This window comes from Idiotropiscis lumnitzeri, chromosome 5 (genome assembly GCF_059441095.1).
Source record: "Idiotropiscis lumnitzeri isolate Australia: NSW breed Sydney's pygmy pipehorse chromosome 5, RoL_Ilum_1.0, whole genome shotgun sequence".
Lineage (NCBI taxonomy): Eukaryota > Metazoa > Chordata > Actinopteri > Syngnathiformes > Syngnathidae > Idiotropiscis > Idiotropiscis lumnitzeri.
Genome location: NC_142395.1, coordinates 6,419,087 through 6,445,998, shown reverse-complemented (window position 1 = coordinate 6,445,998; position 26,912 = coordinate 6,419,087). Strand labels below are relative to the sequence as shown.

General features: G+C 39.5%; 2 protein-coding genes and 1 pseudogene across 8 annotated transcripts; all 3 read right to left on the bottom strand.

The window, feature by feature from the left end:
• Nucleotides 1–102: 102 nt before the first annotated feature.
• On the bottom strand, nucleotides 103–2,496 carry tipin (timeless interacting protein). Its single transcript, XM_088296019.1, has 7 exons — nucleotides 2,403–2,496; nucleotides 2,211–2,304; nucleotides 1,823–1,898; nucleotides 1,626–1,748; nucleotides 1,475–1,529; nucleotides 1,210–1,407; nucleotides 103–338 (listed from the first exon to the last, which is right to left on the bottom strand). Exons 1-7 carry the CDS (start codon nucleotides 2,494–2,496, stop codon nucleotides 103–105), a joined length of 876 nt encoding a protein of 291 aa, XP_088152145.1.
• On the bottom strand, nucleotides 2,430–13,435 carry LOC148336722 (uncharacterized; annotated as a pseudogene). The gene is made up of 13 exons (XR_015843210.1): nucleotides 13,383–13,435; nucleotides 11,890–12,245; nucleotides 10,755–10,878; nucleotides 9,903–10,101; nucleotides 8,774–9,050; nucleotides 7,875–8,058; nucleotides 7,689–7,765; nucleotides 7,436–7,616; nucleotides 7,040–7,289; nucleotides 5,355–5,526; nucleotides 4,079–4,170; nucleotides 3,798–3,972; nucleotides 2,430–2,508 (listed from the first exon to the last, which is right to left on the bottom strand). The product of XR_015843210.1 is annotated as an uncharacterized LOC148336722 (transcript).
• Nucleotides 13,436–14,621: 1,186 nt separating this feature from the next.
• On the bottom strand, nucleotides 14,622–26,259 carry lctla (lactase-like a). 6 transcript variants are annotated; one of them, XM_088296125.1, is made up of 14 exons: nucleotides 26,126–26,259; nucleotides 25,548–25,613; nucleotides 23,112–23,272; nucleotides 22,771–22,858; nucleotides 22,521–22,630; nucleotides 22,284–22,412; nucleotides 22,111–22,206; nucleotides 20,777–20,831; nucleotides 20,404–20,565; nucleotides 17,572–17,846; nucleotides 16,670–16,796; nucleotides 16,388–16,587; nucleotides 16,236–16,299; nucleotides 14,622–14,922 (listed from the first exon to the last, which is right to left on the bottom strand). In XM_088296125.1, the coding sequence occupies exons 3-14, from the start codon at nucleotides 23,202–23,204 to the stop codon at nucleotides 14,807–14,809; spliced, it is 1,515 nt and encodes a 504-aa protein (XP_088152251.1). In that variant the 5' UTR covers nucleotides 23,205–23,272; nucleotides 25,548–25,613; nucleotides 26,126–26,259; the 3' UTR covers nucleotides 14,622–14,806. The 6 variants fall into 6 exon arrangements, with proteins under 6 accessions (XP_088152251.1, XP_088152249.1, XP_088152248.1 ...); XM_088296123.1 differs by adding an exon at nucleotides 16,052–16,125 and having other exon boundaries at nucleotides 25,548–26,219; XM_088296122.1 differs by having other exon boundaries at nucleotides 25,548–25,710; nucleotides 25,792–26,219.
• Between the last annotated feature and the right edge of the window lie 653 nt (nucleotides 26,260–26,912).

Here is a 26,912-nt window from a genome sequence, read left to right as displayed (position 1 = left end):
AAATCTCTTTTAATTCCAACATTTAACAACATTGTAAGTGTGATGTAAGTATAGTTAAATGCAATGATTTAAAGCTAACTTGAGTCAAGTAGTTAACATTATTCAACATTCGTCTGCGTCGTCACTGTTGTTAGCTGGCGTGTTGGGCTCTGGCACAACGTTCTCACACAACAAAGAGGATGACGGAGAAGCATTGTTCGGCTGCTGGGGGTTGCTGATGCTGGCTGGCTCATCAGCATCATCATCTTGTCCTTTCGAATGGTCGACACTGACAGCACATTCTGAGGTGTTCACTGCGGATTCGCCTGCTTGCAACGATGAGTCAACTGTTTGCGAGTCTGAGGGATCACAATATATTCATTCACATTAATGTTGGAGCCAATGTTCCATCTAAGCTGCGCGCTTGAGCAATTACACACTTCTCTCACCCTCTCAGACATCACACATTCCCTTACGGAGTGTGACCGAGGTGCACGCTCAGTAGTTTGAAGCATACAATCGAACATATACACTCACCACTGATGTGACGCCGCATGTTGATTTTATTCACGGCACAAATCTTTATTCAATGATTTATTCTATTTTGATATATCCTGTAGGTGGTTTGATTTTAGGGCACTTGGATGCGTCATAATTGCTAATCTGCCTGTTGTTCTCAACTCGTATGCCGTTCACTGAGGCAGCTTTACAGCAGGCAAGGTAGACTTCAGTTATTTTAGAAGAACCTTTTGGCTTACCATGATTGTTTTCCACTTCATTTGTGTGTTGTTGCACCAATTTACGTACGCTGCAGCAGCCTCTACATGCGTATGTGTGAGTCACTTTATGGCCATTCTGACCGCTACCCTCCGTATAATAAACGAAATGGAACATTGTTTTTCATAAAATTAAGCTTTTGCTACTCCATATGACAAGATATTTATAATTTTAAAATTTAGTAAACTGACCGTTTTGCCCAAATGGGTGGAAAAAAAATTATGATTCTGTATATGTCCGCATGTACAGCTCGATATGAATTTGACACTATTTGAATATTTGTATGTGTGCTATCGTTCAATGTGTAGACATCCCAGTTCTGTTTCGGGATGCCAGAAAATGTGACCAACACACTGTAAATCAATTTACAACGTTCCACTATTACCGTGATGTTTCACACTTAGCATTAGTTGGCTTATTCATCAGTTTGTTTTTGGATCAGTTGACATTTACCCGTTAGCTGCTGCTGGCGAGCTATCCTCCTCTCCAGGGCACGTTGTCTATTCAGCTCCATGCGTTGGCGCTGTTCATCTGTGAGCGAGGGGGCCGGTGGGCCAGCAGGCGCTGGGGTGGAGTGGATCGGCATACTCGGACTGCTAAATGGATCGGAATCTCCCAAGATGTCGGGTTCAGGAGGAGCCTCGTCGTCACCTGAATTTTCAAGTATTTAGAAAAACTGGTCTCTGAAGCCATGGCCCACTTTCCTAAGAATTCTTACCAGTAAAATCTTCATGTATCATTGGCATGTCCAGGCGTATCCTTTTAAGACAAGTCTGCCAGAAGACAAACAGATCAGACAACGACAAGTGCAGCAAGCACAGCATAGCATAGGAAAAAGGACGTTTTGAACATGCGTCTGTCCACCCTACCTGCACGTCTTTCTTGGCGCCCAGATTCTCCACTTTGTCCATGAAATCTTCAAACTGAAGTTTGGGGTACAACCTGTGCGCCCAGTTCTCCATCTTGTGCATCAGCAGCCGCACGTCCTCTGCCTTGGTTAGAGCAACACCACACGCAAAGTGAAGCTCACTATGTTTCTGTTTAGAGATGAGATGTAGAGTCTCACCTCGTGCCCTTTTCCTTTGAAATGGACATTGTCAAAGAGTGTTCGCAAAGCTGGAAGTCCTTTTTTAGACGTCAGCCTGAGGAGAAAACATTTAACACTGGGTCCTTCATGATCAGCAGTAAAATGTTTGTACATATCAAGCCATACCTTAGTATAAAGAGTCCATACATTTTTTTGCCACATTTAATGCAAAAAGTAGTGTTAGCTTCCAAAAAAGGTGATTGTATTTGCAACGGAATTACTTCTTCATAAATGTAACTAGTTACCAGAAAAGTAATCGTTCTGTTACTTTTGCGAAAAACATTTGCAGGTATTTGCCCCGGGTTACCACCCCCTTTGTCAAAAACTATACTCCAAAATAATCAAGTACGTAAGGGAGGAAAACAACCTGTAGGAGTCGAGTTTGGGCTGTGGTCTCTTGACTGATTTCCTTTTGGCAGCAGGAACTTCAGCAAGCTTGGACACCTCGCCAGCTTCTTCATCTGCATGAAGCGCAACAAAGTCATGTGGTTCTCCAACATTGGGCCAAGGGCGCCATTATTGTTTGGATATGAACGGTAGCTCATGTGTTACTTCTCACCATTCCCAAAAGGGTCGCCTCGCTGGCCCGGGGACAAGGGTGGAGGAAGAGCAGAGAATGTGTCAAAGCTGTCATTTTCAAGAGTTTTAACCATGATGTCCAATCCCTACAGAAAATGTCAAATAAGTGTTAGCAACATTTTTTTTCTTTCTTGCCATACAAATATTTTCCATTTGGTTCTGTGTGTATAAATTGCACTCCCTCAAGGGAATCTAACAACAACAAAGTGCAGTGGTTTCCAACTTTTTACAATGTAAATGTACAACCTTGGCTCTCCAAGTCAAGGTTATCATCATTACGGAACTAATGAAAGAACCAAAACTAAAACAAAACACTTTTTGTTAACGATATGAAATGATAACAAAATTCTAAAAAACTAAAACGAAGCATTTTCAGACAAAAAAAAAATACAAATGGAATCTTACACAATTTTTGTGCATAAATGATGCATATATTACAGTATCTGCATGTATAAATACATTTTCAGATGCTAATTAATGGATAATTTATCCAAGGTGGTGAAGGAGCAGGATCCATATAAGTTCTTTCTACTCCTTTTTAGACTCGAAGTAGACAACGTTACAGTATAATACATTTCTTTCAATAAAGGGATTTCTGATTCTGCAGATTTTATATTTCATTGTTTTTAGTACTGCATGTTCAAAATAAAAAGCTCAACTAATCAGTCAATCGAAGGCACAAGTGTCCCCCCCTCCCCCTAAAAAAAAAACCAGAGACTTTATTCCTTAAAAAAAATAGGTTTTTAATGTTATTACATGTGCCTGTAACATAATGAACAGATTGAAGATGAAAACTGTGATTGACTAGAACTTGGTGGAAAAAAAACCTAACTTAATAAATTATACAACACTTTTATTGCACAAGGTTTGTTTATGGACCTAAATGTTTCAAAACAAACAGTCATTTGTAGATGTTTTGCACTTAGAAGTTAAATACAACTAAACGGTACTAAACAAATGTAGTGTACGCTAGATTTTTTTAAAGGCCACTATAACATTATGCAATTTGAACTTTGAATTCAGTGATTCTTACACCACTACAGGGAGGCGATTATATTCCGTCAATTATTCCATGAAATAGTCGGATCATTAAAATGTATTGCAAAATCCTTATTTCCCATCACTCTTTATTAATTGATGATTGTTGTTTTAAAAAAAAAAAAAAAAACTATACAACAACAAAGCTCTCACAGCAGACACACTGAAAGGATACTTTATTACAGCATAAAGGAGCAATTTGTCCCAGCCGTTACAAAGAGGAGATTTGCAAACAGGTGTTGGGTTGACAGATCAGGCTGCTAATTCCCGGCCATGTGGTTGTGCAGACACAAACAGAATTCCCCAAAGTCCCGTTGACAGAATGCAGGATTCAGACCTGTCCGTGGTGGAACAGCAATACTTCATTTGTTAGGTTACTTCCTGTGGATCCGGTCGCTCAAACGAGGCTGGCAGGTCTGCTGGAATCGGGATCTTTAGGACCTCATCCAAATAAGGGGCAGGATCAGGGAACACCTTATCAAAAATGAGGTCTAACAGCTCCTCGACATAATCTGAAAAGATAAAATTATTTGAAAATCTGCATTCATCAAAAAAAGGTTGACCCACACCTTCAGCATGAACATAGTTTTAACTTGGGTAAGGTTGAGTCTGTTTTACCTGGTTTAGTTGTGCATCCCCCTTCCTCAAGAGTTGAAGTTGCTAGAGGGCGTCCAGCATTTTCATTGAAGTGCAATGCTGCCAGGTAAAGTCTTGGCAAGATCCAAGAAAAATAAAATAAAAAATGTTAGGCAAGTTGGGGATTGTGCGTTCAGTAAATATATTTACCGATGTATACAGTATAGAAACTTTATGTACAGGTGCATCTCAAATTAGAAGATTATAAAAACATGCATTTATTTTAGTAGTTCAATTTACATGGAAATCAAATTAGTTAAACAACCCAAAAAATTTAAGAAGGCCAAATCCTAACCAATTTCTGTGCTTAAAATAAAAAAACAAAAAAACTGAATGAACCAAAACAAAACAGAGGAAACTGTTTTTGGAAATAAATTAGAGGATTGCTGTTCGAAACCATCTTGAGTTGCTTTCTTTAGAAACCAATGTCCAACTCTGAAATCTTGATGTGCTGACTTTTAACAATCTTATCAAATCAATCACTAAAACAGCCTTTTCCCAGATTAAAAACATATCCTGACGTAGGAGTTACATGCTCCGAGCAGACCCGGAGAAATTTATCCATGCTTTTATCTCCAGTAGACTTGATTATTGTAACGGTTTTCTCACTGGACTCCCACAAAAGAGCATCAAACAGCTGCAGCTCATTCAAAATGCTCCAGCTCGGGTTCTGATATTACTCTAGTCTTAAAGGCTTTACACTGGCTCTCAATCAGCTGCAGAATAGATTTTAAAGTTCTGCTACGGGTCTATAAATCACATTTAATAAATGCTGATTGACTACAAACCTAGTAGGGCTCTGAAGTCTGTAGACTCAGGTCAGATAGTGCATCCCAGAGTTCAAAGTAAACGTGGTGAAGCAGTATCTAGTCATTATGCAGCACACAAATTGAATAAGCTGCCAAAAGAAGTCAAGTCAGCCCAAACTGTAAATGCTTTTAAATCCAGGTTAAAAACTGCTCCGCCACGCATCATTCAAAGCATTGATCAAGTTCCTCCAAACAATTCTTTTTTTCTTTTAAATATTTTAGTAAACGTCAACGTACATTTTTAAGCTACTTTAGTTTTCTCGCAAAACTTGTTTCAAAATGAAAAAAATAAATAAATCGGATTACTCTGTGCAGTACATTTATATAGCATACAAGTTTCAAAGTACTGAAATCAAGTTTTCCAGCATATTCTAATTTCTTGGGTTGTCCCCTTATATAAAGACACATCGCCCTTCAATAGTAGAAGAACATATTAAATTGCAGCTTACCTGCATAACATTCCAAGAAAAGGAAAGAAGACATTTTTGGGTGCAAAACGCAAAATGACGCTGCGAAAAGCCTCCAGGGATGATGTTTGGTAGTAAGGGCTCAATTTCTGCACATCTTTCAGAACTCTTTCACTTGTCAACACTTTTTCCAATTTGCAGAAGGCTGGTGTTCCTGGGATTTAAAAAAAAAAATTAAATTAAAAATATCATTCAAAGGTGAAAATGAAAAGCAAACACAATTTCACGTGCAAATTTTATTGTGTGTTTATACATGCCCTCAAACAAATCCTCATAATTGTCTGTATTTCAGTGCATTGAGAATGCTTCACATTATATCCTAATTGAAATCAAAACGTTGGGAAAATGTATTTATATTTTTTCATTATAGAAACAAATTAACTGTTCTGTTCTTGTAACAGAAGTGTCTACGTTTGTCTATACAAACCGAGTCACTGCAGTTCATGTACACCTTTCAGGTCGGAAGCGCCATCGACGCGGCGGGAAAACTAGAACGGGAATTGAAACATTCTTTGACCTTTCCTCGTTCCCAATCGGACGCATTTACTCCAACGTGGCGCATCCTGGACCCTGTCGACTCGTGCGTGAAACCACTGCTAATATTCATTTTAAGCGTTGTCCAAAAAAATAAATAAAACTTTGGCAAATTAATTTTGCACAGTATGTGACTAGCCCGACACATGAACAACGACATACTTTAGACCTAGTTCTTGCTTATGGTTTACCGGTGTCAAATTCAAATGTCTTGGACAATTTGCTTTCCGATCACATGACTATTTTCTTCAATGTCTCCTTTTCCTGCGACGCTGTTAAATCTACCGCTCCGGATTTTCAGCTCTCTCACTGCCGGATATTTCGCTGACGCCTTTAATTAGCTTTGTGTGGCCTCTTCAAGCACGGAGGAACACCTCTTGGTTCCACTCATCTTGCTGTGCTATACTGGATTTGGTGGATCCATTAAAAACTTTGCAGTCAAAAGCTAGACCTGAACCTTGGTTTAACGACAGAAGTCACGCAGCTAAACCGGTGTGCCGAACGCATGTGGAAAAAAGCCAAGCTGCAAGTCTCTTATCAAATCTGGAAAGACTGCTGGCGCAACTACCACGTCACAGTTAAAGAGCCCAAACAGAGAACATTTATCAAACCATATTCAGGCTAACTGCCACAACCCACGTGTACTACTTAAAAGTACTGACTCTGTACTTAAACCCCCTCAGCCTATTTGCTCAGACTTTTCCCCTGAAATGTCGACTATATTCCTGAAATGTTTCATTGATAAAGTTTCTACAGCTAGGACTGTTAAACCCGCTGTCAATGTCTCGTTTTCACTAGTGTTAAATTCTTTTGAAATGGTTTCCTGGACATTTTTAGAGGATTTGGTTTGTAAGATTAAGCCATCTGGCACCCCTCATGACTCTCTTCTTTAAGGAGGTAATGGTAAATCGGTCTTGGCTATTATCTACAGCAGTCTGTCTTCTTTAATTTAGTACCCCAACAATTTAAACAAGCTACGTTGCAACCCTTGCTCAAGATCCATCCATCCATTATCTGTTCTGCTTCTCCTCATGTGTGCGAAATGAACCTCTCTCCTCTATCTTTTACCAAAACAGTGAGTTATCTGTTCAGTCATGTTGGACTGCTTTTATTTTGAATACAATTAACCGTACCTGCTGTCAACCATTTGCTCTTGTCTGTCGATGTGCTTTGTAGATGCAAACGCTGGGAAAAAAAAGGGATATTCATGGGTGTGGATGTCTTGGACATGATTAAGTATTGAGGTCCACTTAGCCACTCTTTCGGGTCCAAATGGAGAAGAAACTGCTGTCCAGTATATGTGATTCTTTATTCTGCAAAGCCACTTGCTCAGTTTCTCACATTCTTTTTTCTGTGCAATCTTCTCCAGTTTCTTGGACAGTCCTAATAAAAAAAACAAATATTTTAATTATTACATGTTGAACAGACTTATTAGTAATTCAGTCAATACTGTCCAGTATAGACAAGCTAGCGAGGTAATCACAGCCTGGTGCATTTTCTCTAAGAAATGAGCACAGTGGCGCAAATACCTTTTTCCATATGCCAAACATCATAGTAATGCGTGATGTTGGCCTCCTCCAGTAATTTCTCAATCTCAGGGTGACAATCTGTGACAATACTTTGCAGAGTCACGCCACACTCTTCCAAGACAGTAAGGCTCCGCTTCAGACCTTCTTTCTCCATGTGTTTGGGTCCACCTACTTCATTGCTCTGATTAGAAAACAAAAAACAGCGCATAAGTCGAGTGAACGATCACAAAAAAACAAAAATTACATTACTCACCTGAAGCAACTGCACATCAACAATAGTGTTGGTCCTTAGATCCATCAATGAGTAGCTGCCAAACTTGGCAGAATGACCTTGAAAATGACACACAAAAATTACATTTTGCATATCACAGTCAGATTTGGGAAAGTAACTACTTCTTAAAACAAAAAGATTCTATACTATAATTGACGTGTCGGTTACCTGCCGAATCAGACGTAAGGAGTAAGTCGCCACCCATGATGACATTCTGCTGTTGACTAAGGTGCTGCAGCATGCCGGCCTGCTCCGTGTTCCATTTGTGTATGATAGCAGGTTCTATGTACATCCGTGTGTGTCGTTGAAAGGTGTCGTATGGAAACATCTTCAGCTGCATTGCCCGGAAGATCTAAGGTCAGAATGAGACATGATGAGCACATTCTAAATTATACTCTCATTGTAACTTGGTAATACAAGGCTGTGTTCTGAATCATTCACTACTCCCTGAGCAAAAACTAAAGGATTTTTAGATGCCACGCAGGAGGTCCGGGCCCGCTTAAAGATATCCCACAGGGTTCTATACTTTATCCAATACTTTAAAATATAACACACATTACTGGTAACTCACTTGCCTATGTGCACACCGACAACAAAATTATTTATCTTCCTGGACAGAGGTCGGGTGGTCATCAACAGCAGGTATATTTTTGGGCCAACCCTGGCCAGCTCGGCCACCAGCTGCTGTCCGCCCCCTCACCTCATTCCTTCCGATATCTTTTAAAAGGTTAATGGCGGATACTGTACATGATCGCTGCACTTGTTTTTAGCCTGTTATGAAAACTTTATTCAACATTTTCTATTAAACGTAAATATATCACAATATGACTTTGAATAGCGTGTGTTGTTGCATTTGCTTATTTTGTTTTGCTTTAGTCTGCATCACAAATGAGTCTTTTCTCAATTGCTTCTGCTGGACAAACAAGTTAAATAACAAAAATTAGTCATGGGTTGTTCACGACTCTTTAGTGATGATATATTCAAACTGCACTCCAAAACGGCAAATTCACTGATAGGGCACAACAGAGTAGATCATTCTAAACACAACTTGAGTTTTTATCCATTACCTTTTTAAGTTTGAAGAAAGACGAACCAGTAGTATACACAGCAGCGGAAAGCTGGAGATTTCCCACAGGTGTGTCTCCAATAATTGGCTGACTATTCCATTTTCTGGAGTACAGACAGTGCCGGCACTGTTGTTCTACAGAGACGAATGTGCCTCTGCTTCTTGTCTGCACATTAGTAACCCGTTGACACACAGGGCACAGTTCAAATAGCTCCAGTAGGCAATTTTGGTGGACAATATATGCTGCCATCTTATGAACAGCATCAGAAGACTCCAGCCTATGGGAACAACAATATTTTGAAATTAAAAAAAAGAATAATGTCCATACTGCTTCAGCGAAAAAATAAATAAATAAATAGTAGAGTAATCAAACGAATTATCAAAATACAGGCAGTCCTTGGGTTACGCTGTACGCGACCTGCGCCGTTTCTAATTTACATATCTCGAGTCTCGTCTGGCATTTTAATGCGACACAGTTAGGGGGGATTTTGCCCATATGCAATCAACATCTGACTGTTTTTTTGTTTTGTTTTATTTTTATCACAGTCAAAATCCATTTTTGAAATTTGACGTGGGTCGCCTTCATATGTGGTCCTAGATCAACTACGCATCAGATTTTTTTTGCAATACGACCGCAGTGTGAACAGCCATGTCACATCTATCCGACTGAGACATCATGCACTCCATGCAGGCGGGGACACAAACTGCATGGAAAGTATTTATTTATATTTAACTTTAATTCAAATCCCACTTTAAACATTAAGCATAGAGTGGACATTTGAGGTGATCGTTGTAGCCACGGAGACACTAATGGCACGATGTCATCTTAAGTGACGTATCCATGAAATGAGATTGAAAAGTTTTGCCTCCCCTTGAAACGCGCCTCTATAGATATGAGATAATAAAAAGATACATCAGTGGCCCCTACCGGCCGGACCATCATGTACTTCCATCAACACTACATTGAGTGACGTTCTCTCGTTGTACTGTGCATGGAGATCACAAGGAGAGATTTAGGGAGTATTAAAGCGTTAATTCCGATTTACACAGAAATTCAGGTTACATCGCCATCCTAATAATGGGACTCGTTTGTAACCCCAGGTCCGCCTGTAGTGAGGTAATTAACCCACGTTGCATTTGTTGACTCAGTCAAAACACGGTCCTCACAGGTAGGATCCAGTGGGTCTGTAATGTCCACTAATGAGCTACCCTCTTGTGGGTTCTCCTCATCCTCCTCCATTTCCAAGCGAGCTCTTTTGCATGGTCTTGTGGAAGCAGCCATTGCGCTTCTAACACCAACTTCTTTGCGGGGCAGTGATTCCAGTGACCCTTGAGAAAAAAAAAAGGATATTCATTAGAATGGTAGACAGAACATACTGTACTTTTCTACTAGACTTGAGAGAGTTCTTGTTTTTTGTTGCGTGGGTGCATGTGTGGCTCTATATACATGGAAATTATCATCTGTCTGATGGAGGGAGAGGGTCCAAGATAACTACTCCTCCATCAGGTCAGCTCTCATGATGGCGAGTTTACACATCCAGGTTATACCATGGGGTGCAATAATACATCCGACCAATCTTCTGCAATCTAGTGGAACAGCATGCAATTATGCCCGTCACAATTATGTTGCTGGCATAGATAAAAACAACTTATATTTGTAATTAATAATTTCTTTTCAAATTAGGTATAATTGAATAATTTTCTGCAGCACCCCTGTCGATCTGTCACAGTACAAGTTATTGAATATTTTTATATTTTGGTGCATGAGGTCTTTTGAAGGGATCTGTCAAGAGATGGCAGATTAAAACTTGCTTCAGTTTTGTTGATGGGTTAGCACGCTCTGGTGGCCATTCGTTATTATCTTTGTATTTATGTCTGTATAGTCACTGTGAGTGAGTTTCAATCAGTCAGGACAACTTCATGAAAAATAAAGGAAATTGTTGCAGATAGACATGAAGAATCACAACATTGCATCAACAAACCTAGACTTTTGAAGTTACGTTGCAGCGTTTGCATGGACAGCTGCGTGCCAACTCTGCGTGTGGCCGGAGGGTCTGTCTGGCAGGCCACGTGATGTACCACAGCGGCCAGTGCAGACTTGGTTGCCTACGCACCACAAACAGCAACTATTTATTCATCCAATTTCCATGACAATATTCCTTTAATTAACTATCTTTAGCAGTCGAAAAAACACACAAAACATTGTATTGATTGCTGTGGGGTATGACAAGCAACTTTAAATATTAGGTATGCATGATAAATATTGACCCGATAAAAGATTTTAGGAATTATGATGAATGCCGATAAATGCAGTAACATCAAAACAGCTCAGATAAAAAAAGCAAATAAAATCAAAGAATAGAGATAAAATTCCAACAAAGCTTTGCTGTCGGCATATTTGGGTGAATATATCATGCGCCCTTTTCTATTGAATAGTGATGTCATACTTCGGTCGAAAAAAAAAGAAATCAAAGAGTATTTCTTTCCTCAAGGTGTGCACAAACAGGTGAATACATAATAGTTAATCTGTCTTCAGCAAGGTTATTTTAGTAAACAAAAACTACCGAAATAACTAAAATTAAAAGTGAAAAAAACAAAACAAAAACAAAAACCCGCGCTGAAAACAAATTCAAACTAACTAAATGTAGAAAAACTAAATTCAAAACAAAATAAACACTAACAATAATTTAAATTTCGAACCAACAATAACTGGTTTTAACAAACTGGACATTAAAAAAATCAAGTCTATCCTTTGTACCCGTGTGTTGATAATAATACACGTTGCAAATTGCTCCCGTTTCCCAAATTACAGGACAGAGAACATATTTTGTTTCAGAACAGCAATAACAAATTGTAAGAGCTGCAGAAAAGCAGGATGAGGATGTGGTATGAGAGCCTTGCTGGTGAAGTCTAACATTAAATCTAATATCTCAATCTACTGTGACATTATACAAGGAGAATGATTAAATTACATCCACACAACAATCTATAGTAGTAGAAGTAACATTTTTGCAGACTACACGGGAGGTGACATGGACAAGTTGATTCTTGATATGTCAAGTGTTAGCTGTGCTAAATGTCTTAAGTAATGAAATAAATGTTTTTTTTAATACTTACAGTTCCCTCATCTGTATCTTTGCCACGGACAGTTGGTATTGATCCATCTTTTATAAAAAGTCTCATCGCCAGTCCGGCTTTATACTGACCAAGATTGCTAAAGCAGTCAGACGCAAAGTGATTGGCACAAACGACAAGATTTTTGCTGACAGAAGGCGGGATGTTTCCATTGTAAATAAAATGAATCCACTTTGCCCTGACGTCCTCTCTGGCTGGGAGGCGATGTAATGATGTGTGACGATCTAAGCATCCGACCACATGGCAGGTCTGCTTAGCTTTTGACTTTGACATAATAGCAGTTCCGTGTAGTCCGTCACTCGCCTGCAAGGGAAAATGGTGGATCTTCACCCAGGTAGCTGCCGAGTCATGGGTGGAGAAACTTGGTGTAAGGGCGGTATTATTTAAATAAGTCCAACAGTTACAGACTGTAGGGCCAAAAACTTGAGAACTTGCTTAATGAAACATTTTCCAACTAAGCAGCTCATAAAAATGCATTGTAAATAGCATATGTATTCCATTGTTGACTTGAAGACTTTGAACTACACCACAGCAGTATTTTACTGACACAGCAATCACTATGAGGCGTAATTTCAAGTCATTGATTCATTGAAAAAAGACAATTATATCGTCTTTTTTTGCCTTAATATAGCTCAAAGAACTTTCCTAAATATTTTTATGAGATGTCTATTGCATTATTTGTTATGAAAATGGCAGCATTTTAAGTCTTCATCTTTGCACATGGAGGCATGTCCACAAGTATGTGACATCACGGGTAAACCATCAATGGGCATGTTTTGTTTCAAAGTGGCTTTTTGGCAAAGCATAGAAGCATTTACTGGCATACATTATATTGTTGTTCTTCCTTTTTTGTTTTGTTTTAATAAAAGATAATAAACATAATTGCATATAAAATTTCTTTCAGTTATAGTAATATGTGTCATTGCAACTGAAGAAATGTAGTAAGTAGCATTAAAAAAAAAACTGTGAGATAAATTTCAAAATTAAATCGTAGCACTATGACCCTAAGTCGAACCTAAACATTAAGCAGCTAGATATGGAAATTGAGAATTAAACGGTGTAGCGCAATTCAAAAGGGGAAAATGACAAAATGAACACCCCAAAACACTAAAGGAACTTTAAACATCACAGCTTTTTCATTTTGGCAAAAAAAAAAAAAACATACACCTATAATCCCTTCCGCACGCATGCGCTGTCGTACCTGCTCTACTATCATCCCGTACTTCCGCCTGAGCAATATGGCGGGAACCAAACCAGGATATGAAGCGAAACGCTTAAATGCTGTTGCTGTTTATATGACACCTTCACTTACGTCTGTCTTTTTAAAGCACTTTCAAATCAAATCGCTAGGTTCTCGTTAAGCGTATGTTTAGAAACCACTTGTAACGTTCCGGCACGCGTTTACTGAAACTACAAGCATTCAACATTATCTTAACTTCCAAGACAGCACAAGTTAGGGTAAAGATATGCCTTACCAATCAGCCAGTCCAATGAGCACCAAAAACCAACACAACGGACAATGCCGACAACGACTTCCGGTACGAATGGTCATAATCATTGAATAGATGACAACTTGCCTGCAGAATCATACGTTGAGGTCCCCGCCATATTGGATGTGGAAGATTCACACACATTAGGCAGACGTCAGTCACGCACAACACACTACACTTCTTCCAAATGGATTGTAATCACACCTACCTTTTTGCAAACCCTTGAGCAAAACGGTTGAGAAATCAGAGATCTTCAAAGTGCTTGTGGCAACGAACACTCGTCAACACTAGCTTGAAATCCCTGTTTTACATGATCCATTTTTTATATTTTTGGGCGACTCAGATATTCTTCAAATAGATTACGATTGGCTGGCAACCAGTTCAGGGTGTACCCTGCCTACTGCCCGAAGACAGCTGGGATAGGCTCCAGCACCCCCCGCGACCCTTGTGAGGAGAAGCGGTACAGATAATGGATGGATGGAGAGATTTAATACATACGGTGGGTCAAACTCATATCAAACGTTCACTTTAGATCACTACAGAGTATTTGGGGGGTGGGGGGTAGTCCTGATGGCCTTTTTACAGCAAACCTATTCTATAAGTGCCAATGTTAAGCACAAGCAGGTTTTTAGCCATCTCAGAGGGCGGCCATTTTGTTACTTCTGTCTACTGCAAATGACATCACAGTTGCCATGACAAATCACGGCTCACCTGTTCTCTGAAGCAAGCCTAGCCATGATTGGACATTAACTGAGCCGTGAGCCACTGTGATATCATTTTCAGTTGACAGAAGTGACAAAATGGCCGCCCCTTTGATGGACAAAAACAAGTGGATTTTACTGCTTTACTCATTTTCCACAAACACCATATTAATCAGAATGCCATGTTTTGACTAGCCAGCATAAAACATTTTTGGGTTGACTTCCCCTTTGTTTGTTTACTGATTAGATACTATTTTTATGAAACATATTGCATTCCTCTATTTTGAACTCTACAATGAAGTAGACAATTTAACTTTAATTGATATTTATTAAACAAGCAACAATTGTTTGGTTTGCTTAATTTCTGTGACTATTTAACCAAATGTTTCAATATTTCTCTGCCAAAATGTTAAGTCTAAGAATGTACAGGGTGCAACACTACAACATTTATTTATGTTTTGAAATTTCTCAGAGACAAAACACATTTTTTGGGGAGGGGAAATCAAAGTGAAATACCAAACTTTAATCCATTCTTGCAGATCATGACAGGTATAGGCCATTTTGATATTCCACTTATAGTCTGAAGAGTTGTTTTTTAAGAGATCATCAAGTTACTGCTTCCAAGTCATTCTCAGATTGACCTGATTTGACCTCCTTTCTACATGGCCATTGAGGTCTGATAATGTCAAAGGAGGATATCTGAGTGTCTCAGAAGCGTCTTCGTAGCAGGAACATGAGGAAGACTGCACTGAGGAGGATGCACAGTGTGCACACAGTGGGAACCACAATTTCTGTCACCATCTCCATGTGGCCTATCAGAGGATCTAAAACACACAGGAGAGAGATGGAAACATCAGCAACTTTTTGTGGAGCTACTTCTATTAATTATCGTCTTAACAGAAAGAGCTCTGATGAGATGAACAAACTCTTACGGGAAATCTTGCCTTCATAGTACCTCCATACTATGAGCAATAGTCAAAGTACATGTCATTAATAATTATCATATACTCTCTGACCACTTAATTAGTTGCACCTGCTCAATTTAACAAGATTCAACATGCATTTTATTTATATGTCTGTCTTTTATAAAGACAATAAAACTCAGTTTAGATTTACACTCTCAAAGGGGAGTTCATTTCTCAAAATGTTTATTATAGTGAATGTCATTGTCATTATCCACACCGCTTATCCTATACAGGGTTGTGGGAGGGTGCTGGCGCCTATCCCAGCTGACTACGGGTGAAAGGCGCACTACACCTTGAACTGGTCGCTAGCCAGTTACAGGACAGACATAGACAGAGTCATTGAGTGGGAACCGAACCCACGCTGCCCGCACACAAGTCAGGCAGCTGTACCACGACACCATCAGTTACTACCTATTGTGATTGTTCCTAAAAACAACGCTGAATCATATTTTTCTCGACTGTAGCTAAATCAGGTGGACTAAACATTAGAAAGACCTCTCTATTCATGTGGTAACACAGCAAATTACAAAATGACAACCGCATACATATTGTTCATCAATATCTCTGTCACAGAGTAAAAAAAAAAACTGAACATTCTTTCCTTGATAAAGTTGGATTGCATTAAAGGTGCAGATGTGCCTCAGGTATCTGTAATCTGTTGACTTGCTAGTTAAAATTTGGTACAATTGCTCATATGACTAAATGACACAGTACTGTTTTTCGAAACATTTGACTGGTACTGCATATAATTAAGCAAGCTGTCATAATAAAAGGTCATTGGCTGTCATTGTCTTGTAATTTTATAAAATGTAATATTTTGTACTGCATTTATTATTAGTGATATGTGAATGTGACACCAAAATTTCTTATGATACTCATCAATAATTTGCAGATTTACGTCTATTATGGCATTTTATCCTGGCGTGGCGAGCAAATCAATTACGTCTGCTGGGAGAAGAGTGTACATCTGCAATTTCAACACTTGTACCTAAACTTCATCATGAACTGGCCAAGTCTTTTGCATTCCTGAATGTTCCTGACCTCCCTGGGATTTTCTTCTAGCTGGAGGGGCAAAGCAAAGAAAATCCCCATTAGATAGCGAAGTAATAAGCTTGTGTTTGGTTCCATGTGGCTAACCAGTCCCTGCCGTAAAAGAGCTGGGTTGTGGGTACCTGCTGCCAGGAGCTGGTTACTGGAAGAACATGTCTCTATTGCTTTCCTCTTCCAACTCTCCACCTGTAGGAATCCAAAAACTTCACTTAATACACTTAATACAGTCTTGCAGAAATGATCTGAAATGTGTTATTGAGTTGTTGCAGTTGACCTCTCTCTGATTTGGAAAGCCGTTAGAGCTGATGATGCGTTTATAGTACTGGACCGAAGCCTTTGGGTACCGTGGTTTATTTTTGTTCCTGAAGTCTACATAGTAGAGGCCAAATCTCTCTGTGAAGCCTTCATCCCACTCAAAATTATCCAGGAGAGACCAGGCAGTGTAGCCCTTCACATTCACCCCGTCTTTTACAGCTGCAACGCAAATCAATTGAAACAAGTAAACAGGAATGTTATGTAACTTCGAATCGTGCTATTTTTGGTATGGTGGCCTCACCTTTAAGCATTTCATTGATGTAGTCTTTGAAGTACTGCATCCTCCAGTCATCACAAAGGTCAGTGCACAGCGTCTTTTCAGATATACCATTTTCTGTTACGTAGATCATTGGGTTTCCGTACTGAGTCTATAGGAGAGATTTCCAAATATGCGACATATTATTCTACCATCCATCCATCCATCATCATTACCGTTTCTCCTCACAAGAGTCGCGAGTGTGATGGAGGCTATCCCAGCTGTGTTCGGGCAGTAGGCAGGATACACCCTGAACTGGTTGCCATTCAATCGCAGGGCACACAAAGATGAACAACCGTCCGCGCTCACACTCATACCTAGGGGCATTTTAGAGAGTTCAATCAATCTTCCATGCATGTTTTTTGGAATGTGGGAGGAAACCCATGCAGACATGGGCGGAACATGCAAACTCCACACAGGAAGGCCGGAGCCGGAATCGATCCCAGGATCTCTGCACTGTGAGGCCATCATGCTAACTAGTCATCCACTGTGCCACCTCTACCATTTATATTTGTGTAATTGTATGAAACATGTGTCCTAAACATGGGTTTAGTATTTCATCCATTATCTGAGCCGCTTCTCCTCACAAGGTTCGCGAGTGGTGCTGGAGCCTATCTCAGCTATCTTCGGGCAGTAGGCAGGGTACACCCTGGTCTGGTTGCCAACCAATCACAGGGCACACATAGACAAAAAACCATCTGCGCTCACACTCATACCTAAGGGCAATTTTGAGTGTCCAATCAACCTGCCGTGCATGTTTTTGGAATTTCACTTTTCATTTTTTTTGCTATGTTTTATTCTGATAAATGATTCAGTGACTTACATTTTATTCAGTCTAGTCGTAAGGAATGATAAATGTTCTTTCTTTCTGTGCAAATTTTGTGTACCTTGACAAAGTTCAACAAGCGTCTGAAGCCCCAGGGCACAGAATAGAGCCATTCAGAGCCAGGGTCAGGCCACTCTGGGTCCACCAGTTCCGCCAGGTCCCGATCGAAAAAGTAGCTGTCTCCAATGCTGGATGGATAATTTCTTTGTGTGACATACCGAGATGTGAAGTGGCCGAGGCCCAGGAAGTCACAGGTACCCCTGATGTAACTCCTTTCCTGGGCTGAGAATACGGGTAGCCGCGAAGCTCCTAAACCCTGTTGGCCACTCTTCCTGCCTTGTGGTGGGAAGATACACAGTTCAGTCCAAAGGTATTTGGACAGCGACACTCCACATTCCACCACATTAGTTGAATAAACATCTGAAAGTTTAAACTCTCACTTTAAATTTTTGAGTTTCACTAAAACACAAACCCAAATTTCAATGAGGTTCGGACGTTTTGTAAAAAACACAAAATTAACACAATGATTTGAAAATCTTCTTTGAACTAAATTAAGTTGAATATACTACAAAGACAAGGCATTTCATGTTGAAACTGAAGAACGTTAGTGAGTAATCCACTTTAGTCTGTGCATGCCTTTAAAGACCGCTTTAGCCAATAAAGATACAGAAAGTCACGGGAAGAGACCCATGTATCAGCGCAACTCAACACTTGCCTTTTTTCCCCACAATGTCCAATATGGAAGCCTTTACTGGACATAATATATGATTACATAAAGAAAGTAGAAAATGATATAAGTGACATACATAACCTGGCCCATAATTGTTCTCTATGCCTTGAAATAATTACAACACATTATGTTAGATCAACAGTCCCTCTGCATCTTGCTCTTGCCCATGACCCAAGAGTTCCTTGGTGCAGTTGTCCACAATCAGAACGATGTCCCCTGGCACGAAGTTTCTTGATGCCCAAGACCACGTTGGGCGCATTTGGACTCAGGCAAGTATTCTCTCTCATCCAGCGCTTCCAAAACAGGTCTGCCATGCACTGGGCCTTTCTTCATCTCCTTCGAGCCTAGAGATCCTCTCTCTGAAAAAGTCCTACCTCTGAGTCGCATTGTTCTTGTGCTGTGTCACAGAATTGTTTAGGTCATCTTTGACGCTTGTCTGTCTTTCACATGCTGCAACGCCGTTGCCTATGTTCTGAGCGTCATATGCTTGTTCCAGTGTTGCTTTAGCTGTTTTTTCAGCTGCTTCAAGCGTGTCTTTACATTCTTCCCATTCTATTGCTGCTGCTTTGGTCTTCTCTTCAATTGCCATAACTTTGAGTAAAACGTTCTGTTGAAGCGTTTCAAGTTGGTGCTTATTTTTTTTTCAACACTGTGCTTCACTTCTTCCAACATTGCATTTGTTCTTCTGGTTGCTGGTTGAAGCCTACCTTCCCATTCTTTTATCTGTGCTTTGATCATTGCTTCCTGTTCCATTATTGCTGCATTAGTTTCCATTGTTGCAGCTTTAAGCATAGCTTCCTGAGCCAGTGTTGCTGCATTAGCTTCTATTGTCACAGTTTTAAGCATAGCTTCCTGTTTCGTAGTTGTTGTTCCAACGTGGGGTCCTTATCCTCTACTTTATGGGTGTCCTCTTTAGGTTTCAGTTGTTGGAGTTCCATTACATCTGTATAGTTTTGTTCCATCGGTTGATCTTCCAATGTAGCTGTATCCCTATTCAGCTTTTATGTTGCAAGCCTTGGGATCCGTTACTTGTTTCACATTCCACAAACAATACAATGCCTGTTCAAGATTCCAATCCTTTCATTTTGTAAGTGTTTGTGTGTGAGCCAATGAATTGATCCAGTTAAAGTTCATGAAAAGTCCAATGAGTTGCTCAGAAGATGGTTCTCTTACTATAGTTAGTGCAGTTTTCTGCATGTCCTGACTTACGCGCATCTACTGTATTTTAGCGAAGTTGTTAGTCATCCACTTGAGCATGTTCATTCCTTTAAAGACTGCTTTAATCACAAACACACAGACAATAAATATACTGTAAGACACGAGGAGCATCATGGTGAGGAGCTCTTGAAAGTGATCGACATCCATTGTTTTCTTGACTTCTTTTGAATTCAGGGCAAGTGACTTGAAACAAGATAGTAGCATTAATATTCCGTTGCCTTTGGTAAATTTTAAATGTATTTTTGTTTTAATTATTATTAAGTTTACACTGAAAAGTATTTACTTATTGTTTGTTTAAATGTCGTATAAATAATGCTCAAAATTGAATCATTAACTCTGGAGATTAATTTAAAAAATGTTAAAGCTGTTAAATATTTGAACTCAGTTTTATTTACTCAAAAAAATGCATACTGTGCAAAGCCAAATTCAAATACTGTACCAAAAATGCCTGTAAAGACGACTCAGTTGTTTTGTATTGTAGATCGTATTCAAGGATCAAAAAAGCTATTAGAATAGTCTTTGAATTCAAATATACATCATATTTGGGGATTTTACAAGATATTATTCAATTAAATATCTGTTACTAGCAGCACAAAAATAGTAGTTGAAAATATGATTAATTGCGGAATTGATTAGTAAAAATATTTAATCACTTGACAGCATTAAGTGCAACACAATTATGTAGATGTTTTTCCTAACATGTTGAATAACTGTGATTAAGGATCGTGATTGAAATTTGATTGCTCTTGGCCATAAAAATGCATCCCTAATGTCCACACTTCAATCATATATACTAGATCGTTTTATTCCAAATCGATTGTGCTAGTGTGTGACGGTTAAACTCTGTCATTGTCCAAATACTCAAGCTAAAGTTTAAGTATAAAGAACTAACGAATACTTGGAAAATCCGAAGTAAATAGTCTGTGATACGTGAGCAAGACATACCAATGTATTCTTTCATAACCAGAGGGTAGTCTCCACTGAAGATGGGTGTGGCAAACCAGCCCAAGTAGAACTGGATGTATCGCTCGGCTGCTTCAATGTCCTTCTGATTGCTGGTGTCCACTGGTTCACCCCAGTCAGCTGTTAGCGAGATGCCAACTAGACCTGAACGTACAGGAAACCACAAAAAAGTGTTTCTTGAGCCATTAACATTGCATTTTCAACACTTCAGATTAGTAAGTAGTTTACAAATTAACACAGTATCAATGAGTGAAAAAAAAGTGAAATTGACTGAATTTTGGGCATGTGAGGTTTCCGCCATACATATGACAGCAATGTGACCATTGTGAGTCATCTGTTTTCCTTTTCTTTATACCTTTTTGTTTGCTCCTCCATCCCTTGTCATATGTGTGCCAAACTTTAGCGTGTGCCTGTCGTAAAAAAAAAAGAAATGGTGTTGAGATCCTCGTGAGCAACAATTAATCGAAGAAATCAAGGCTTGTGCTTAGTATTGATGACATTTTGTGTTGCACCAGGAGGCGCAAGACAGATAATTTGTGTTGTAACTTTTGTGTTTGTGTGTGACTTTCCAATGAAAGCCATTCATTGCCATCTTCAGTCGAACACCACGTACTCACATTTTTTTCACGTGCACTTTGTTTTATAAAAACAGAACATTACTGGCTTAGGATTCAGTTACAGGAATGTAACGAACGGTTGCCGGTAAGTAAAATATTAGTTGGACTATGAACGGCTATATAGCGGAAAAATGGTTGGGGACCACTGCCCTATATCTGCCTCCTCCTGCGCACACACACACCGATACACACACACACACACTGACCCAACACTACTGCTGCACTCTTACTAAAACCACTATACTTGAAATTTTAATAAATGTACAAATATATATTTCTGACCTTAAACTGCATTGTGCGTGCAGTATTCCGCAACCCCAGGGAAAAATGTGTGTATGGGTGCAGTGGCGGTGCAAACTTGATGGCATCTTTTATGCGTACAAACTTAATGAAGTCCTACTTTCATGTGTTTTATGTGAAGCAGATCACAATTTTTTCCTCCCACTCTGCTCGGACCGGCCAGTCCAATGGTCACTCCGCCCTTGGGGCACATCTCATTGTTAATGGAGCATGTGCCCCAGTAAAAGGGGTCTGGCGACGCCTATGTTTATGATTACAGTAAACCTTAAGACAGAAAAATACTATTTTCACGACCACCAATAGTGAAATTTCATTAGCACTCGTATTAAATAGAATGAAAGCCTTAGCTTTATAAACCATGTCTGTCACCTCTATTGTGGTGCCACTCCAAGTATTACATGATTGTATGTGTCGGAAATTGTCTTCATCTTCATATAGCATCAGCGGGTTGTGTGTTTCTTTAATATGTTGTGGGCAACGCTTGATCGTTGGTAAAACCAAATTTTCCAACGCCGCTGTTGGCTGACATGACTGAAAAACCTTTGGCTTTGATATGGCCCTCGTGGTTAGGTTAAGAAATCAGATGACTATATTGATCATTTGAAAAACTTTATCTTATTTTGACCAAACATACTTTTGCGAGTCCAATGACAAGTCTGAGTCAAATGCCAAGACAAAAAAAAAACGTGTCAAGTCCAGACTTGAGTGTTACAAGCCTGGAATCAGACTTGGACACAAACACACACAAACACTTTTAAGTCGTCTGAATTACCTTGATGATATGGTGTGCAGCTCTATAAGCTCCCGTTCCTTTCATCTTCAAACCTGGTGCATGTTCGCCCGTTTCATATCCTTCCACAGCAATCGACTGGAAAAAAAAGCTCTTCTACAACAATTCCATTTTCATGACAGTGAAGGCGGCATGTCATTTTTGTCCTTACATACCCAGGGATTGTTGAATGTGATCCAATACTTTACTCGGCTGCCGAACCTTTCAAAGCACAAATTGGCAAAGTCGTTGAAGTAGTTGACCATGCTGACGTTTTGCCAGCCACCATATTTCTCCTGTAACACCTGGGAGATCGGATAATAAAACCACATCAGATTTTTGTTTTTTTTTCTTTTAGGTTGAAATTATTTTTTCCAAAATTAAAAAATAAATGTCATTAATTGGTTGTTAACCTGTGGTAAATCCCAGTGATACAAAGTAACGATGGGAGTGATCTTATTTTCCAGCAACATGTTGATCAGGTCATTGTAATATTTAATTCCTTTTTCATTGATGTATTCACCTGAAAAAAAATTGTGTAGCCACATTCACTGTAATTATAGTTTATTCATATGAACTGTTTTTAAATATATATATATATATATATATATACATATATATGTTTTACAAATACAATTGCGGCCAAATTAATGTGTCCATTACCTTTGAGTCCGCTTGGTAAAATTCTTGGCCAGGAGATGGAGAAACGATAATGATTCAGCTTTAGCCCTTTCATTAAGTTGACGTCATCCTTAATAGCAAATAGAACACATTATAAAAATGTCATTTTGTTGCCTTTTTTTGTGCCTATTCAAGTGTGTGTGTCCTCGATGCATTTCCTCAAGGATTTTATAAGCATAGGTGCTTTATTGTTCTTGACCAATAAGTACAACGAAAGGGAAAATAATGGGGGAGCATAGACGTAGATAAATATACGGAGACGGAACATTTTGGTTATTTGTATTCTTTCAAGAGTCTCAATGTCACTCTTTGGGTTTTCTCACCTTAAATTTGTAATAACCATCACATGATGAATCTCCAGTTTCATTTTGGAATATTTTTCCCTTTTTATGGGAAAATGCATCCCAGATGCTCATTCCTTTGCCATCAACATTCCAAGCTCCCTCGGTCTGATATGCAGAACTGCCAGCCCCCCAGGTGAAACCTGCAGAGAAAATCAGTGTCACTAGAGTTACTCTTTTGCATAATCTGACGATGATGAGAGAGAACCTGGAATGTTAAATACTTCAATAAAGTACAACCAAACTCAGTTTTGCTCTTGCTGCCTTTTTAAAAACATACGCTAGCATGCAGTACTCAATTAATACCTACTACCCACAATATATTTGTGAAGGTAGAGGTTTTGATACAACTTTTGTATTGGAATTTATTATATAAGATTGAGTAAAGCCTGAGACTATATATACAATTCACATTTAATGCAAACTATGAATTATTTAATTTTTATTCCCTGGAACTCATTTCATCTTCTCTAGCAGTTGATGATTATTATATTATAGATCAATATTATAAATCTCTAGCAGTTGTATTCACAAAACAGGTTCCAAAACTGCTTCAACAAATGACTTCGGGTTTGGGGGAACTTTTATTTTTATTTTATTTTTTAGCTACTTAAATTATATATCGACATAGTATATTGCAGTGGCGGTCTGTGCACTTCACACCTGGGCCTTCAGTGAAGTTGTACTTAGTCCTACTTGAATAAATCCCCCTCATAATACGGTCATTTATGACACCACAGCTGGAGAAATAATATAAAGAAAACACTTACGCACGTCCTAGCTTTTTCCTGAAAGGTCCATCTTGAAAATGTCCTCGCAGGTGTGTCTGCAATTAAATCCACACTTTTCCCGCCTTCGGCCATTGTGGTTTAAAAAAGCAAGAATATATTTTAGATATTCGAAAAGTCGCCAGTTACAACTGACGGCGCGTTGATTCCGCAGAGCGCTGCCCCCTCACAAATGAGTATCCAATCACAAAACACGTTCATCGCCTTCAACGTAAGGCCAGCGAGAAGGCTCACTGTAACCAACTTGTGATCTGATTGGCTCTCGCAACTGTCTATCAAATCTGAAAGTCCATTGATTTGACAGAAGAGATGTCCGCACAATTGCATCTGAAGGCCTCGGACGAATAGTGTGTGCTACTGGTATTGTGAAACCTGCCTAGCAACATGAGCTAGCGGAATTCTGATTGGACAAAAACTCTCACCTAAAAATACAACGCTAGGATATAATATGACAGCAATGTGAAGAATATGACCATTTTTTTCTTGATTATGTTAGGCCAGCAGAGAAGGCCTTGACAGCCCGCCACTGGTATATTGTTAAATTGTTGTTGCACTTGAATTGTATTGCAATACCGATGTTAAAGCAACTCAAAATCTTAATTTGGGATCCGAACTCAAACCGATGTCGTATTGAAAAGGAGGTGATAATTTCAAATGACATTTTTGTATTGGTTTGTGGTTAATGACAACACCAATGAACAACACAATAAATAAATACAGTAGAGTACATTAATATCTGTCACGATCGTGCCTTTGTGTTGCAGCCGAGTGGGCGTGGTCGACGGCGCGTTGCTCGGCGACGCGGCCGCGAGCGGACGAGTTCACGAGACTCCCCAGCTGCAACCCATCATCACTTAATAGTGGACTATTTAAGCCTCCGACACGCACGCTTGCGTGTCGGATTATTGACCTACTTGCTCTCGCCTTGTGCCTTGCTATAGTCTTTGGCAAAGACTCTTTGCCAAACTTTGCTCCGTGTGTTGATCGTGTTTGTTGTTTCTTTGTTTATTTCTACAGCTACGTTTCGGCTCGCTTTGTGTTTTCTCGATGATTGGATTCAACCTTACCCTTTGGAGGAAGGACATTCTCGTTTTCGGTTTTCTTGCGTTGCAAGCTCCTTTTGTTACTCGTTTTGCTTTTCCTGGGGGAAGATTGTTCCCCCAGCGTTTTTCGTTCACGTCTCCCGACGTCTGTAAGTATAGACCCTCTATTGTCTCTGATAGCAACTCTCCTTGCCTATCGCCTGCCAATTGTTTTTTGCCGGCCACAATAAATATTGTTTCCACCATATTTTCCCTTGTTTGCGATTTAAGAGTCCACCCACACCGCTTCCCAGCCCTGGCTGGGAAGCGTTCCTCACAATATCAACCCCTGCATACTGGTTTGGTACACACAAATGTTTCAATGTTTTTTTTTCATTTATTTTTATACATGTATAAATATTTTGGTGTTTTTTACCCCATTCCTGCCGTGTTTCTTCCAAAACGTATATTGAACGATTATCAGTGTTTTTTGAAGAAGTGCTCCGGACAACTATGTTATTTTCTCAAGTGTTGGTTATACAAAAGACGTTCCCTACTCCTTGACGTTTAGGATATTTGGTCAATGGAGGTTGTTTTTGGACACTTACCTGTTGGGAAGGTTCCGTAGTAGAAAGATGTTCTTTCAGTCTTCGTCCAGTCAAAGTCCTCCCCGGCTGATACACCCAGCACCAGAGCAAGCACATGGCACAACTTCAGGAAGCACCACCGCATTGTGATGGTTGCTTCTGAGCCTTCTGTATTCGATCACGCCTTCCAGTAGAGAACAACCGCAGTAAAAAACTGCACTGGACCCTAAAAAGGCTCAAATGAGGACATAAGAGTTTAACTCACTCATGTCAGATGTCCAGATGTTAAACAAAAAGCATTTTACTCAAGCCCTAACCTCTGGAATCAGTTTAAAAAAGATTCCTGGTTTTTATTCTTGATTCATTTGAGCCAACTGTAAGACACGCTGACACAAAACCCTTTTAGAGAAAGAAAATATGCCAGCTTGTCCAGCACCGCCAGGACAAGGGACATATTTTATGGCTGTATCTTGAAAATGCCAAAATACAGTGACAAATGAAAAGCAGGTAAAGTTCTCCGTGAGTCCACTCTGCTGTGTCTCTCCCTACAATGGGCCAGGCTGGTCCGCCTACATTCACAACCACAAAATGTGTCTGACCTGTTGCTTGTCTTGCATTGGATATTGGCGAGAAGGTGCTCCAAAGCAATGGAAACGTCTCCGATATACAGGACAGGATGAATGGGCACCACTATCACCAGTGACCAGTGACAAAAAACGGAGATGCATCCAGGACATTTACTGCTTTCATCAGCTCACATACAGCAAGTCCACACACACGTGCGCACACACACATCTCCATTTAAAATCAATGGAGTGTGAAATTCTGCTGTGCCCAACAAGTCTTTTGGAGCAAGTAGATTTTGCCACTGAAAGCAAAGTTAATGCAAGTCTTGATTCTTAATTTAAGTGCAAAAACAGATCAGGGCTCATCATCTCTTAAAAGTTTTGTGTTGACTCTACTCAACCATGGAAGAAAAGTAGAATTAAACAGAATGCCTAGGCTTGGTAAAAGTCATTTTTATTTAATAAAGTTGCCTGCTAGGGTTGTTTCTTTGCCCTCAGACAAATTCCACAAGTCTTGTGACATAATATGGAGAATGTGTGAAACTATTTATAGGGCCTCAAACCAAATACAAATTCAACATTTATTCTTTGACTGTGTCAACCTTGACCAAGAATGTGAGCAATCTTTTGATTAATAGCTATTCAATAAAAGAGTTAAACTTACTGCAACATGCTGCACCTGCATTACTTATATTCAAAAGAGTTACTGTACACTGCTTTCAAATACACATTTTACATTGGCAGAATATTTCTCCCCACATGTTTTTCACCCATGTATCATCTGTGGCAGAATCTTTCAATGCATTATCATGTACTACTC

Bases quoted from the DNA above. Each gene is read 5' to 3' on its own strand.
- lctla (XM_088296121.1), bottom strand. From the start codon at position 25,671: ATGCGGTGGTGCTTCCTGAAGTTGTGCCATGTGCTTGCTCTGGTGCTG. The intron at 22,631-22,770 runs GTAATGGACACA...ATTTTTTTTCAG, and splicing joins TTTACCAAGCGGACTCAAAG to GTGAATACATCAATGAAAAA. The intron at 20,566-20,776 runs GTATAAAGAAAA...CTGTACGTTCAG, and splicing joins ATGGAGGAGCAAACAAAAAG to GTCTAGTTGGCATCTCGCTA.
- tipin (XM_088296019.1), bottom strand. From the start codon at position 2,496: ATGGTTAAAACTCTTGAAAATGACAGCTTTGACACATTCTCTGCTCTT. The intron at 1,899-2,210 runs GTTGTTTTCCTC...TTTTCTCCTCAG, and splicing joins CCCAAACTCGACTCCTACAG to GCTGACGTCTAAAAAAGGAC. The intron at 339-1,209 runs GTAAATGTCAAC...GTGATCCCTCAG, and splicing joins TCGCCAGCAGCAGCTAACGG to ACTCGCAAACAGTTGACTCA.